This window comes from Bubalus kerabau, chromosome 2, assembly GCF_029407905.1.
Source record: "Bubalus kerabau isolate K-KA32 ecotype Philippines breed swamp buffalo chromosome 2, PCC_UOA_SB_1v2, whole genome shotgun sequence".
Classification (NCBI taxonomy): Eukaryota; Metazoa; Chordata; class Mammalia; order Artiodactyla; family Bovidae; genus Bubalus; species Bubalus kerabau.
The window spans coordinates 128,668,621-128,683,769 of record NC_073625.1 but is presented as its reverse complement, the minus strand read 5'-3'; the positions used below and the strand labels follow the sequence as shown (position 1 = coordinate 128,683,769).

Sequence of the window (15,149 nt, the reverse complement as noted above, 5' to 3'; positions counted from 1 at the left end):
CTGATGCCCTCTTGCAATACCTACTGTCTTACTTGGGTTTCTCTTACCTTGGGCGTGGGCGGCGGTGAGGAGATACCCCTTGTCCAAGGTAAGGAGCAGCAGCTGTGCTTTGCTGGAGCAGCCGTGAAGAGATTCCCAACCTCCAAGGTAAGAGAAACCCAAGTAAGACGGTAGGTGTTGCAATGGTAAGATATATAAACATAATTGAATACCAAATTGGCAAACATGGCAGTGTGAATGTTTAAATAATGTTAAACTGAAAAATATATAACAGTAAATTTTATGCACTCATATTGTCTGTGTGTATGAATAAATGATAATTAGATGATGTGGTGAGATGTAGATAGCTTCATGCTTACCATATTCATTGCCCTCATAGATGGCTTATTGTTGTTGTTTAGTCACTGAGTCATATCCAGCTCTTTTGTGACCCCATGGACTGTAGCCCACCAGACTCCTCTGTCCATAAGACTTCTCAGGCAAGAATACTGGAGTGGGTTGCCATTTCCATGATAAAAGTTTAGATTGGTAAGTTAATAATAAAAATGAGAGCAATTGTTAGGAGTTTGGAATGAATGGTCTGCTCTTTGCTTTTAGAATTCGTGACACAATGAAAAGTTTTACGTGATTGCTACATACTAAAGTTTCAAAAACTTTGCTTGTTTTATATTTAAAGAAAACTTCCCAGATAACTCATATTTTTCTGTTTACAATGAAAAGGACACATATTAAGGTACTTTTTGGTTTTTAAAAAATCCTACCCTTTCTTCTGTTTTATTTATACTACTATTTTTTTCATCACCTTTGTTTTTTGTTTCTTTTTTGTTTGTTTTCTATTCCTTTATGCCTCCTCTGACTTTAATTGAGCATTTTATATATGATTCCATTTTTCTTCTCTTAATATATTAATTATACTTCTTCAACGGAGAAGGCAGTGGCACCCCACTCCAGTACTCTTTCTTGCCTGGAAAATCCCATGGATGGAGGAGCCTGGTAGGCTGCGGTCCATGGGGTCGCTAAGAGTCGGACACGACTGAGCGACTTCACTTTCACTTTTCACTTTAATGCATTGGAGAAGGAAATGGCAACCCACTCCAGTGTTCTTGCCTGGAGAATCCCAGGGACGGGGGAGCCTGGTGGGCTGCCGTCTATGGGGTCGCACAGAGTTGGACACGACTGAAGTGACTTAGCAGCAGCAGCATACTTTTCTAGTAGTTACCTTTTGATTTTTGATTTATACATTTATAACTAATTCCAAGTTCAGCTGTAACACTGTAGTACTTCATCGGTAGATAACATTCATAATTTCTTACTCCTGTGTCTTATAATATTGATGTCATTCATTTCACTTATTTATAAACTATAATCATTGAACACATTGTTACTATTATTCTTTTGACACTATTATCTGTTATGATAATTAAGAATAAGAAAATAAAATTTCTACTTTACCTTCATTTATTCCTTTCCCAGTGCTCTTCCTTTTTTTATGTGGATCCAAATTTCTGACCTGCATCATTTTTGCTCTTTCCGAAGAACTAACATTATTTGAAAGGAAAGTTTACTGACAATGTATTCCCTGAACTTTTGTCTGAGAAAGTATTAATACTTCTTCACTTTTGAGAGATAATTTTACTGAATATGGAATTCTAGGTTAGTATTTTTCTTTCAACACTGGAAATATTTCACTCTACTCTCTTCTTGCTTTCATGGTTTATGAAGAGAAGTCTGATATAATTCTTATCCTAGCTTCTCTATAGGTGAAGTTGTCTTCATCACCCCCCCTCCCACTCCGCTGGCTTCTTTCTGGGTTTTTTTCTTTTGTCTTTGATGTTCTGCAGTTTTGAGATAATATGCCTAAGTGTAGATTTTTTGGAGCTTCCCTGATAGCTCAGTTGGTAAAGAATCCACCTGCGAGACCCAGGTTCAGTTCCTGGGTCAGGAAGATCTGCTGGAGAAGGGATAGACTATCCACTTCAGTATTCTTGGTTTTCCCTTGTGGCTCAGCTGGTAAAGAATCTGCCTGCAATGTGGGAGACCTGGGTTCGATCCCTGGGTTGGGAAGATCCCTGGAGAAGGGAAAGGCTAACCACTCCAGTAGATTTTTGCTATTTATCCTGCTTGGTTCTGTCTGAGCTTCCTAGATCTGTGGTTTGGTGTCTTTCATTAATTTGATGACATTCTCAGTCATTGTTGCTTCAAATATTTCTTCTGAACTTGTCCTTCTTTTTTAATCCTTATCATATTGCCACCTTGTATATATTATACCAACTGTATTTGTCCCATAGTTCTTGGATATTCTGTTTGATTTCCCAGCCCCACCCCCAGTCTTTTTGCTCTTTGTGTTGCAGTTTTGGAAGTTTCTGTTGACATATCGTGAAGTTCAGTGATTCTTTCCTCAGCTGTGTGCCGACTATTGATGTACCCATCAAAGACATTCTTCATTTCTTTTAGTGTTTTTTCTTTTTGGTATTTTCTTTTGATTGTTCCTTAGTGTTATCATTTCTCTGCTTACTTTACCCAAATGTTCTTATATGTTGTCAGTTTTTCCATTAGATCCCTTAGCATATTAATCATGGTTGTGTTAGATTCCTGTCTGGTAATTCCAGCATCTCTGCCATATTTGAGTCTGATTCTGATGCTTGCAAAGTTGCTTCAGGCCATCTCTTTGTGTGTTTTAATATGTCCTGTACTTTTGTTGTTGTTGAAAGCTAGACATAATGTAGAGTGTAAAAGGATTTGAAGTAAGTAGGCCTTTGGTATGAGTTTTTATGTTTATCTGGGAGGAAGATCCCCTGGAGTAGGAAGTGGCAACCCACTCCAGTATTCTTGCCTGGAAAATGCCCTGGACAGAGGAGTCTGGTGGGCTGCAGTCCATGGGGTCACAGGGAGTCGGACACAACTGAGCACACACATGCACACAGCACACAGGACTTCTACTAAAGTAGGGTCTGAGATGTGTGGGTCTTTCTTTGCATATCCCTGTTATTTAGAAGCGCTGCTGATGTGACAGTGAGGTATGACAATGGTGAAAGGAAGCAGTCTACCGTCCTGTGATAAGCTTTTAGTCTTTTCCTGAGGCAGTGCCCCTGTGACCTTCCTAAGTACCTCTCGGTCCCCAACCCCGCTTTAAGTGAGACAAGAAGGCTAGAGGGTGCTGGAGTTGGGCATTTCCCTTTCCCCACATGAAAGGCTAGACAGGCTGGAATTGGGCGTTTCTCAGCTTAGTTACTTTGGCTACCTGATGTGAAGAGCCAGCTCATTGTAAAAGACCCTGATGCTGGAAAGAATTGAAGGCAAAAGGAGAAGAGGGCCACAGAGAATTAGATGATTAGGTAGTATCACTGACTCAATAGATGTGAATTTGAGCAAACTCTAGAAGATAGTGATGGACAAGGAAGCATGGTGTGCTGCAGTCCATAGGTTGCAGAGAGTTGGAGACAACTTAGTAACTGAACAACAGCAACTTAGTTATGCTCTAGGAAAAGCCAGTTGGTTTGGCTCTAATGTAATAGTAAGGCTGCTGCTGCTAAGTCGCTTCAGTCGTGTCTGATTCTGTGCGACCCCATAGACAGCAGCCCCCCAGGCTCCCCTGTCCCTGGGATTCTCCAGGCAAGAATACTGGAGTGGGTTGCCATTTCCTTCTCCAATGCATGAAAGTGAAAAGTGAAAGTGAAGTCGCTCAGTGGTGTCCGACACTTAGCGACCCCATGGACTGCAGCCTACCAGGCTCCTCCATCCATGGGATTTTCCAGGCAAGAGTACTGGAGTGGGGTGCCATTGCCTTCTCCAGTAGTAGGGCAGGTATATTAGATCGGCCAGGGCTTTCTTAATAAAGCACCACAAAGTGTATGGCTTAAACAACAATTTATCATCCCAGTTCTGGAGGCTTGAAGCCCATGATTAGTGTTGGCAGGTTTGGTGCCTTCTGAGGGCTATGAGAAAGAATCTGTTCAGTGCCCTGTCTCTAGCTTCTGGTGATTTGCTCGCAGCCTTTGGCATTTCCAGTGGTCATGTATAGATGTGAGAGTTGGACTGTGAAGAAAGCTGAGCACCAAAGAATTGATGCTTTTGAACTGTGGTGTTGGAAAAGACTCTTGAGAGTCCCTTGGACTGCAAGGAGATCCAACCAGTCCTTTCTAAAGGAGATCAGCCCTGGGTGTTCTTTGGAAGGAATGATGCTAAAGCTGAAATTCCAATACTTTGGCCACCAGATGCGAAGAGTTGACTCATCGTAAAAGACCCTGATGCTGGGAGGGATTGGGGGCAGGAGGAGAAGGGGATGACAAAGGATGAGATGGCTGGATGGCATCACTGACTTGATGGATGTGAGTCTGAGTGAACTCCGGGAGTTGGTGATGGACAGGGAGGCCTGGCGTGCTGCGATTCATGGGGTCGCAAAGAGTCGGACACGACTGAGTGACTGAACTGAACTGAATTGAACTAGCAGAAGCATCACCCAGTTTTTAGCTTTCACCTGGCATTCTCCCTGGGTGTATGTTTGTGTCTAGATTTCTTCTTCTTTGAAGGACACTGATTGTATTGGACCAGAGGCCCACCCTACTCCAGTATAACCTCATCCTCACTTAACTAAATACATTTGCAAAGATCTTATTTTCAGGTAAGTTCACCTTGTGAGGAACTGGGAATTAGGACTAAAGCACGTGAATTTGGGGGTACCTATTTCAGTCCCTAGGGCAGGCCTTGTTAAGAAGGACAAAGTACTCTGATTGTATTTCAGAGTGGCCACATTTCCCCTCCCTTTGCTGAAGCATGATGGGATTTTTCTCCACTCCTCACAGTGAACCTGGCGAGCCCACTGGAGGTTAAACTAACAAAAGTATGAGAACTCCCTGACAAGACATAGCCCCTCTGGAATTTTTAACTCTGAAGTTGGTCCTCACTGAACCTCCGATGTGTTTGTCAGAGTGTAGGTTTTCTTGCCCCAGTCCTGGTTCCAGCAGCAGTGGTCTCTGCTTCTGGGCTTCTGCTCCAGCTAGCTGTGATACTTTGTATCCACCACTCTCAAATTTGAGGGGTGGCAGTTTGCTCTGTGACCTCCTTTCTCAGATGGATCCAAAAAGAACTGTTGATTTTCAGTTTGTTCAACTTTTTTTCCTGTGAGGATGGAATTGGTAACTTGTAAGCTCACTTCATGTGAAATAGATGGGGAAACAGTGGAAACAGTATCAGACTTTATTTTGGGGGGCTCCAAAATCATTGCAGATGGTGATTGCAGCCATGAAATTTAATGACCCTTACTCCTTGGAAGGAAAGTTATGACCAACTTAGATAGCATATTCAAAAGCAGAGACATTACTTTGCCAACAAAGGTCCGTCTAGTCAAGGCTGTGGTTTTTCCAGTGGTCATGTATGGATGTGAGAGTTGGACTGTGAGGAAAGCTGAGTGCTGAAGAATTGATGCTTTTGAACTGTGGTGTTGAAGACTCCTGAGAGTCCCTTGGACTGCAAGGAGATCCAACCAGTCCATTCTGAAGATCAGTCCTGTGTGTTCTTTGGAAGGACTGATGCTAAAGCTGAAACTCCAGTACTTTGGCCACCTCATGTGAAGAGTTGACTCATTGGAAAAGACTCTGATGCTGGGAGGAATTGGGGGCAGGAGGAGAAGGGGATGACAGAGGATGAGATGGCTGGATGGCATTCATAGGGTCGCAAAGAGTTGGACATGACTGAGTGACTGAACTGAACTGAAACTCTTTGCATGCTAGACTAGAGACCAGAAATCTTTGTTCTTTTTATGGTCAGAATTATGTATGGATGTCATAATAGATTTATAGTAGTCTGACCCACTTAAAGATTGTCTCTGTGGTGGTGTCATAGAACTGCCTTTTTTCTATCTCTTCTAATTCCATCTATCCTTTGGGAGAGAGATGGTATCAAGTTTCCCAGGCAAAACTGAAAGTGTATCAGATTATATTATACTGAGATGCCGGGACCTGCAGCTTTTCACTCTTTAATCTACTTGGGCCACATTAAGGCAGTCTTTTCTAGTAGGGTCAGTAGCAGATATTAGTGATACGGAGAGCTTTGCGTTAGAAAAATACACTTGCAGTTACCTGCATGATTATTATTATTATTATTATTACTATTACTATTATAGTGGTAGAAAAAATTGTTTTAGCTCACCTGTAAGTTTTTATTTGAAGTCTGTACAGCATTAAATTGATTCAGATATTGTGCTTGATCAGGTTATACAGATAAGTTTTTTTTTTTTTTCTATCCATAATATCATTAGGCTTAAAAATCTATTCTTCCTGCTTATGCAGGAGATCACTCAAAACAATACACCTTTTTCCTATGAGTATCAGATAAGTAACAAAAATTCTATTGAGGTTTGGAAGAGGACATTTTGACACTTGATTGTTAGAGTAAGGAAATGGAAAGCAATCTATCCGCTAAAGGTCTGTCTTCAATCTGTTATTACATTGATTTGATGTGCAGCATCTTTGCTGTTAGCCTGTCTCCTTTGGACTGTGCTTCATAAAAGTGTATATAGGATTGCAGCTGTTCCTCTCTGAGGAATACCGGCAGCTCTGCACAGCATGCAGAGTCAGCATGGAGAGTGAAGAGACTGAGTACTGGCTTCCTTCTTGCCAGAGGAGAAGTTTCCATCTAGGCCAGTCACCTATCCAGTTTTGTGGAACATTATTGTTGATTATGTTACAGTTCCGTGCAAATTGTAGCTATTGTCTTTGCTACCTATAATTAACCCATTTAAAGCATTTTTTCACGTAAATTGGCAAACTCAGGTTCTTGTTTAATTTGCACAGGAGTCCATTATGGAATTTTTAACATGGGATATATGTGGAAAGCTGAAACTTCAGCTTCATGGCTTTGTGAAGTGACTTGATTTGAATAAAAATTATATGGAAAATAATTTTCTTTGCTCTTACGGGTTGTGAGTCATTAGTCAACCCACTCCAGTGTTCTTGCCTGGAGAATCCCAGGGACTGGGGAGCCTGGGGGGCTGCCGTCTATGGGGTCTCAAAGAGTCGGACACGACTGAGCAACTTCACTTCACATTCCAAAGGTACTGGGTCGTCATCAGTATGCCACCACCTCCAAGGGCTGGATATGTGGAAATGAGCAGAGAGTTCAGGCACTGAGGATTTAGACTAAACTGAGGTGGCCCACAGTTGTCAAAGCAACTCACTAAAGGAGACTGTGAAGTCGTCTATCTCAGAGATCTAGAAAAGCAGTCTAGACTGGTCGGTCTATTTTTGTGCAGCTTTTAGAATGAAGGGGAAGGACTAGACCAGACTTTTTTATTCTTGAAAAATATTCATTTTCTTTGTCAAATATTTTGAAATCAGAAATTTTAATATTAGAATCATTTTTAAGTTAATCTTTTCGAAACTGACATATAGTTTATCCTTCCCCAGAAATAGCCAATTATACTAGATTATAATTTTAATTGATTTTCACAGACTGAGTGAATATTTTCTCCAACCTGAATTTTGGAGTGTGTTTAGAGTGTTGATGTGTGTGTGCGCATGCTTCAAATGACATACATATACTCTATTTTAAAGCTAACGAAAGAAAGCCTTGTGTGAGTCTTCTAAAATTCTCCCTTTATATGTATTTAAATGTTTACATCATGAGAGTCAATTCTGTCATTAAAATAGAAATTCCCTAAAGAGTAGATAAATTCTAGGTCTAAAATACATAATTTTGACAGCCATTAAAATTAGCAATGAGTATTTGGCAAAGGAGGTAGCTGATAAAAGACATAATAGAAATATGCTTGAGAAATGGATATAACAGATTGCTTTTATGTGTAAGACTGATAAGCAGCAGTTAGAAATGGATGTAAATTTGTTAATGCTACAATTTACTTATTAAAGTTTTGATTATGTTGATTTGCCTGATCATTTCCCAGCAGACACATTATTTCCCTCAAAAACGAATGCATCAAAATCTATTCATTTGAGTGATTTGCTTGGTTTGATGCATATTCACATCTTCAGTACTTGTAAAGGGTTTTGTGAATAAATGTTCTAGAAAGAATTAAGTACTGTGGTTTATCGGCAGGTGCTTATGTCTGATTTTAATGCCCCATAGTCTTGCATGTGTAAGACATGTTACTGAAAGTCTGACATAGGTATAATATTAGCACCACCTAATGCAGATGGTGACTGCAGCCATGAAATTAAAAGACAGTTACTTCTTGGAAGGAAAGTTATGACCAACCTAGATAGCATATTGAAAAGCAGAGATATTACTTTGCCAACAAAGGTCCGTCTAGTCAAGGCTATGGTTTTTCCAGTGGTCATGTATGGATTTGAGAGTTGGACTGTAAAGAAAGCTGAGCTCCGAAGGATTGATGCTTTTGAACTGTGGTGTTGGAGAAGACTCTTGAGAGTCCCTTGAACTGCAAGGAGATCCAAACAGTCCATTCTAAAGGAGATCAGTCCTGGGTGTGTTAATTGGAAGGAGATGCTGAAGCTGAAACTCCAGTACTTTGGCCACCTCATGCAACTAGCTGACTGAGCTGACTCATTGGAAAAGACCCTGATGCTGGGAGGGATTTGGGGGCAGGAGGAGAAGGGGATGACAGAGGATGAGATGGCTGGATGGCATCACCGACTCGATGGACATGAGTTTGAGTGAACTCCGGGAGTTGGTAATGGACACAGAGGCATGGCATGCTGCGATTCATGGGGTCGAAAAGAGCTGGGCACAACTGAGCGACTGAACTGAACTGAACTGTGTATAAACATATGGAAAGTACAAGGACTCACCTTAATGTCAAGAATTGGTTTGCTTTCCCTTTCTCTTTTACCTAATTGTGTTCTATTGAGACACAACTTTGGTTCCACAAAGAGAACTGTCATTCCCCTGGGTGTGCCACCTTCATCTATTTTCTCCATGTAGAACTTTCTGACAGGACTTGGTCCTAGCTACATCTGACTTTACAGCCCTAGTCCTTGTAATTTTCACTCCTCTATTCTACATTTTGGGTTCCTCTGTTTGAAGACAGTCCAATGTACTGTTTATTTCATCAGTTCAGTTTAACTCAGTGTGCGTTTACCAAGCACCTGTTATTTTGTGACAGTACTATGCCAATGCTGGGGAAACAGTGATGAATGCGGCACCGTCTTTGGTTTCAGAATTTATTGTGTAGTTGGGACACTTAGATAGTTTTCAAGTTATGTGATCAGAACTCAGGTGGTGGTCTACATAGGGAATAGCCAGTCATTTAACAACAATCCTGCCTTAAAGGCAGTTGTGAAATGAAAAAAGAGGAAAACTTGATCTTTGGGATTTACAGTTTGAGGAGATACTGAATTAGCCTCAGCATGTATTGAAATCCCCAAGCAGCAGAATTTAGTGAGATCCTTGCCCAACCTCTGGTCAGGACTGAGGGTCATAATATAGCTCTTAATTTGGAAAGGATTTTCTATTCTAAATATAATTCCTATTCTGTAACTGAAGGGTCTTGCTAATAAAAATAGGAGTGCTATGTACCACCATAAAGAATACTTAATAACTCCTAGATCATTCTCGAGTCCAGATATTCCTACCTATGGCTGTTGGTGTGCTGCACCTGGATTACAGTTGTTTAAAGACTGATTCCTTAAATCTTGAGGGGCACCTCTTAGGGTATACAGAGTACCTTGTAATCAGTCTGATTTCTGATGGGCCAGATAAATACAGTCATTTTCTATGTGCCATTATGAGAAAAAACTAGAAGTGTTGATTTAGACCATTAACCTTTCTGGCTGTCTCTCTTTGTTTCTCCTTTTTTTTTTTTTTTTCTTCTTTTTAGCTATTTTTTATTTGATTTTAGTGAAGTACAGTTGATTTACAGTGTGGTGGTAATATCTTCTGTATGGCAAAGGGAGTCAGTTATACATATACATATTCTTTTTCATATTCTTTTCCATTATGGTTTGGCACAGGATATTGAATATAGTTTCCTGTGCTACACAGTAGGATCTTGTTGCTTATCCATTCTGTATGTGGGTTTGCATCGGCTAATCCTAAACTCCCGTTCCATCCCACCTGTAGTCCCTTCCTCCACCTTGGCAACCACAAGTCTGTTCTCTGTATCTGTGAATCTGGTTTTGTTTCATAGATATGTTGATTTGTGTTGTATTTTAGATTCCTCATGTAAGTGAGAGCATGCAGTATTGATTTTCTCCTTCTGACTTAATTCAATTAGTATGTTCTCTAGGTCAATCCATGTTGGTACAAATAGCATTATTTAATTCTTTTTGATGGCTGAGTAATATTCCACACACACGGGTGCGTGCGTGCGTGTGTGTGTGTGTGTGTACACCATTTGTTTTTTATCCATTCATCTGATGGACATTTAGGTTGTTTTCATGTCTTGAGTATTGTGAATAGTGCATGTATCTTTTTGAACTAGAGTTTTCTCTGGGTATATGCTTAGAGTGGGGTTGCTAGAGCATATGGGAACTCTGTTTTTAGTTTTTTGAGTAACCTGCATACTGTTTTCCATAGTGGCTGCACCAGTTTACATTCTAACCAACAATGTAAGAGGGTTCCCTTTTTTTCACACCCTCTCTAGCATTTGTTATTTGTAGACTTTTTAGTGATAGCCTTTTTGACTGGCGTAACGTGATACGTCATTGTCGTTTTAACTTGCATTTCTCTGATAATTAGTGATGTTGAGCATCTTTTCGTGTGCCTTTTGAACATCTGTATGTCTTTTGAGAAGCTTCTGTTAAGGTTTTCCTGTCCATTTTTTGATTGGGTTGTTTTTTTGTTGTTGAGTTGTAGAAGCTGTTTGTATATTTTGAAAATTAAGCCCCTGTGCCGTCATTCACATATACTTTCTCCCATTCCATAGGTTATCTTTTTTTTTGTTTATATTTCATTTGCTGTGCAAAAGCTTGTAATTGCCTTACGTCCCATTTGTTTGTTTTTATTTCTATCGTCTTGGGAGACTGACCTAAGAAAACATTGCTATAATTTATGTCAGAGAATTTTTTGCCTATGATCTTTTCTAGGAGTTCTATGGTGTCTTGTTTTATAAATAAGTCTTTGAGCAGTTTTGAGCTCATGTGTATGCATAGTGTGAGGGTGTGCTCTAACTTCTTTGATCTATATGCAGCTGTTCAGCTTTTCCAGCACCACCTGCTGAAGAGATTTGTCTTTTCTCCATTTTATATTCTTGCCTCCTTTGTCAAAGATTAATTGACCATAGGTGTTTGGGTTTATTTCTGGGATCTCTGTTCTGTTTCATTGGTCCATATATCTGTTTTTGGGCCAGTATCACACTGTTTAATCATAACTGTAGCTTTGTAATCAAAGCTTTGTCTGAAGTCTGGAAGGGTTAGTCTCCTGTTTTTCTTCTTTTTCCTCAAGACTACTATGGCGATTCTGGGTCTTTTACGGTTCCATACGAATTTTAGGATATTTGTTCTAGTTCTGTGAAATATGGGTAATTTGATAGCAATCACATTAAATCAGTAGATTGCTTTGGGTAGTATTGCCATTTTAACAGGATTCTTCCAACCCAAGAGCATGGGATATCTTTCCTTTTCTTTGAATCATCTTTAGCTTTCTTAATTAATGTTTTGTAGTTCTCAGCATGGAAGTCTTTTACCTCCTTGGAGAGGTTTATTCTTAAATTTTTTTTTGATGCAATTTTAAAAGGTGTTTTTTAAAATATATTCCCTTTCTGCTATTTCACTGTTAGTGTAAAGAAATGTCACCAATTTCTGTTTGTTAATCTTGTATCCTGCTACATTGCTGCATTCATTTATCAGTTCTAGTAGTTTTTGTGTGGAGTCTTTAAGGTTTTCTATATATAATATCACATCATCTGTGTATAATGATAATTTTGCCTCTCCCCTGCCAATTTGAATACCCTTTTATTTCTTGTCTGACTGCTGTGGCAGGGATTCCAATATGATCTTGAAGAGAAGTAGTGAGAGTGGACATCTTCGTCTGGTTCCAGATTTTAGTGTGAAGGCTTTCAGCATTTCACTGTTGAATATTATATTGCTGTGGGTTTGTCATAAACAGCTTTTATGTTGAGCTATGTTCCCTCTATATCAATCTTTGTAAGGGTTTTTTTAAAAAATCATGCATGGATGTTGAATTTTATCAAATGCTTTTTCTGCGTCTGTTGAGATCATCGTATAGTTTTTGCCCTTTCTCTTGTTGATGTAATGTATCACATTGATTAATCTGCATATGTTGAGCCATCCTTATGACACTGGGTTGAATCCAACTTGGTCGTGGTGTATGACCTTTTTTATGTGTTGTTAGATTCAGTTTGCTAATATTTTGTTGAGAATTTTTGCATCTATATTCATCAAAGGTATTGACATGTAATTTTCTTTTTTTGGTAGTGTGTCTTTGTCTAGTTTTGGTATTAGGGTGACAGTGGCTTCATAAAACGTCTCTGGGAGTATTCCTTCCTCTTTGGTTCTTTTGGAAGAGTTTGAGAAGGATCTGCGTAAGTTCTTTGTCTATTTAATAGAATTCTCCTAAGAAGCCATCTGGTCCTGGACCTTTTTTTTGGTAGGGATTTTTTTTTAAAAATTACAGATTCTATTTCGTTTCTAGAGATTGGTTTATTCAGACCGTTAACCTTTCTTTAGAAGGTTAGTTTTCCAAGCAGTCATTTTTGTATCTTCTTAACCCTGTTCCAATTCTTTATATACAGAGCTTTGGTTGAGGAATTCTGAAGAGAAGATAGACTCCCAGAAAAACTGACTTATTTTGAGGGTAGAGAGAAAATGATTCTTAGATTTCCAATGAGCAGCAGTTGATTTTTCTAAATATTTCCAGTAGTCTCCACCATGATAAAACTAATCCTCGACCTCCACAGCTTTTGTGTAGGCATTATAAATAGCAGACTTTGTGAATGGCTGACATTCCAGGCAAATGAACCATAAATTTAATATATCTTACTCTTCATCCACTTGCTTGTTTTCACAACAGCCAAATAATTAGCTGTTGTTGCATTGTGCAAGATGCTGTTGCAGGCTTGGAGAATTCATTAGTGAGAAGATACCTGGTGGCTGCCCTCACAGAATTTATAGTCTTTTAGGAAAGATGAGTAATTAAAGAAGTGATTACAACATGATGTGATTGGTACTATAAGGGAAATAGAGTAGGGACAGTTGTTGAGACTGGAAGATGGCTTATTGTATATAGTCATTCACGGATCAAATTATTCAAACTAAACTGAGTTATCTTTGAGTTTTTTTGAGCAATAATAGAGCTTTGTATGTGATTTAGAGGAGCCTGCATTGAATCTCATTTCCATAATTATTCAAGGTAAATTGAGAAGCATTGTGATTTAGAATGTCTCTATCATATATAATTCACCTTAATAACCTAAGTAACATTAAGACTTTTAATTCACAATTTTACCTGACCAAAAGGTAGTCTTGGTTTTAAGGTAACATTTTGTGTTGTTGTTCAGTCGCTGAGTTGTGTCCAATTCTTTGTAGACCATCAGGCTCCTCTGTCCATAGTATTTCACAGGCAAGAGTACTGGAGTGGGTTGCATTTCCTTCTCCACGGAATCTTCCCCACCCAGGGATCAAACTTGCATATCCTACATTGGTAGGTGGATTCTTCACCACTGAGCCACCTGGGAAACTTAGCATGCTTTTTACCTGTAGCCTTAATTACAGATATGATTAAATAATGCTACTCTCTTGCCTTTTCTGTTTTCAGGGAAGGTATTCATGTAAATCAAGAATCGCTGCAGATATCTCCCTGTATAATAGAGCAGTTCATTGAGCTCTTGTGTCAGTTCAGCCCAAACCACGTTATTGAGACGCTGCAAGTCCTTGAGTGCTACCGCCTAGAAGAAACTATTCAGGTAAGACCAATGCTGTAGAGAAGGAAAGAGTCAATGTTTATCATTCACTGTTTTACAGATGAGCACAGGGAGATGCATATGTTAAATCAGTTGCCTGAGTTTATGCCCAGTATGTGCTAGCATCGAAGAATGAACCCACTTCATTTGACTCCATGGTGCATGCTTTTCCTTGCTGTGATAAATTGCCTCTCTGTTCACTCTGGTGAAGTCAGAAACAGCACATGCCAATAATTGTTACTAATCAAGTTTCACAGGCATTTTAGCCAACAGGACAAACACAGAAAAAGGAATACAGTAAAAATATTAAAAGTGAAAAACCAAACTCTTACTTGCAGACACTGATGGTTTAGATAGTCTTGTGATAGTGTCGTGAGACTTATGAGGCTAAATGGCAGTTAGCACAGTCATTGCCTTGATTCTCCTTCCTTGTTTTCTTCCATTTCCAAATGGAAATGTGTGTGTGTATGCACATATGTGCATATGTATATATACGCACATGTTCTAATCTACCCTAAGAGGCTAGTATGTTCCCTGTTTAAAGTTGATTTTAAGCTGCCATTATGTCTTTGCCATCAATACTGATGAAACAGTAACCTGTATTTTCTGCATCCACTCCGTTTAAACGCCCCCCATGATTCAGTTCAGTTCAGTTCAGCTGCTCAGTCGTGTCCGACTCTTTGTGACCTCATGAACCACAGCACGCCAGGCCTCCCTATCCATCACCAACTCCCAGAGTCCACCCAAACCCATGTCCATTGAGTCAGTGATGCCATCCAACCATCTCATCCTCTGTCGTCCCCTTCTCCTCCTGCCCTCAATCTTTCCCAGCATCAGGGTCTTTTTAAATGAGTCAGCTCTTCGCATCAGGTGGCCAAAGTATTGGAATTTCAGCTTCAAAAACAGTCCTACCAATGAACACCCAGGACTGGTCTCCTTTAGGATGGACTGGTTGGATCTCCTTTTGTCCAAGGGACTTTCAAGAGTCTTCTCCAACACCACAATTCAAAAGCATCAATTCTTCGGCGCTCAGCTTTCTTTATAGTCCAACTCTCACATCCATACATGACCACTGGAAAAACCATAGCCTTGACTAGACAGACCTTTGTTGGCAAAGTAATGTCTCTGCTTTTCAATATGCTATCTAGGTTGGTCATAACTTTCCTTCCAAGGAGTAAATGTCTTTTAATTTCATGGCTGCAGTCACCATCTGCAGTGATTTTGGAGCCCAGAAAAATAAAGTCAGCCCCGGTTTCTACTGTTTCCCCATCTGTTTCCCATGAAGTGATGGGACCGGATTCCATGATCTTTGTTTTCT

The 15,149-nt window shown here is 39.7% G+C and overlaps 1 protein-coding gene across 19 annotated transcripts in view; it reads left to right on the top strand.

Moving 5' to 3' along the window:
• VPS8 (VPS8 subunit of CORVET complex) overlaps nt 1-15,149 on the top strand; it is a 303,545-nt gene that overhangs the window by 176,877 nt on the left and 111,519 nt on the right. For all 19 annotated transcript variants that reach the window (XR_008710494.1, XR_008710495.1, XM_055568849.1 and 16 more), the window contains one exon: nt 13,687-13,834. Coding sequence is in view for 17 of the 19 variants with exons in the window: in XM_055568849.1 (XP_055424824.1) it covers nt 13,687-13,834 (148 nt within the window). In the remaining 2 variants the exon portion in view is untranslated. The remainder of the gene's footprint in view (nt 1-13,686; nt 13,835-15,149) is intronic.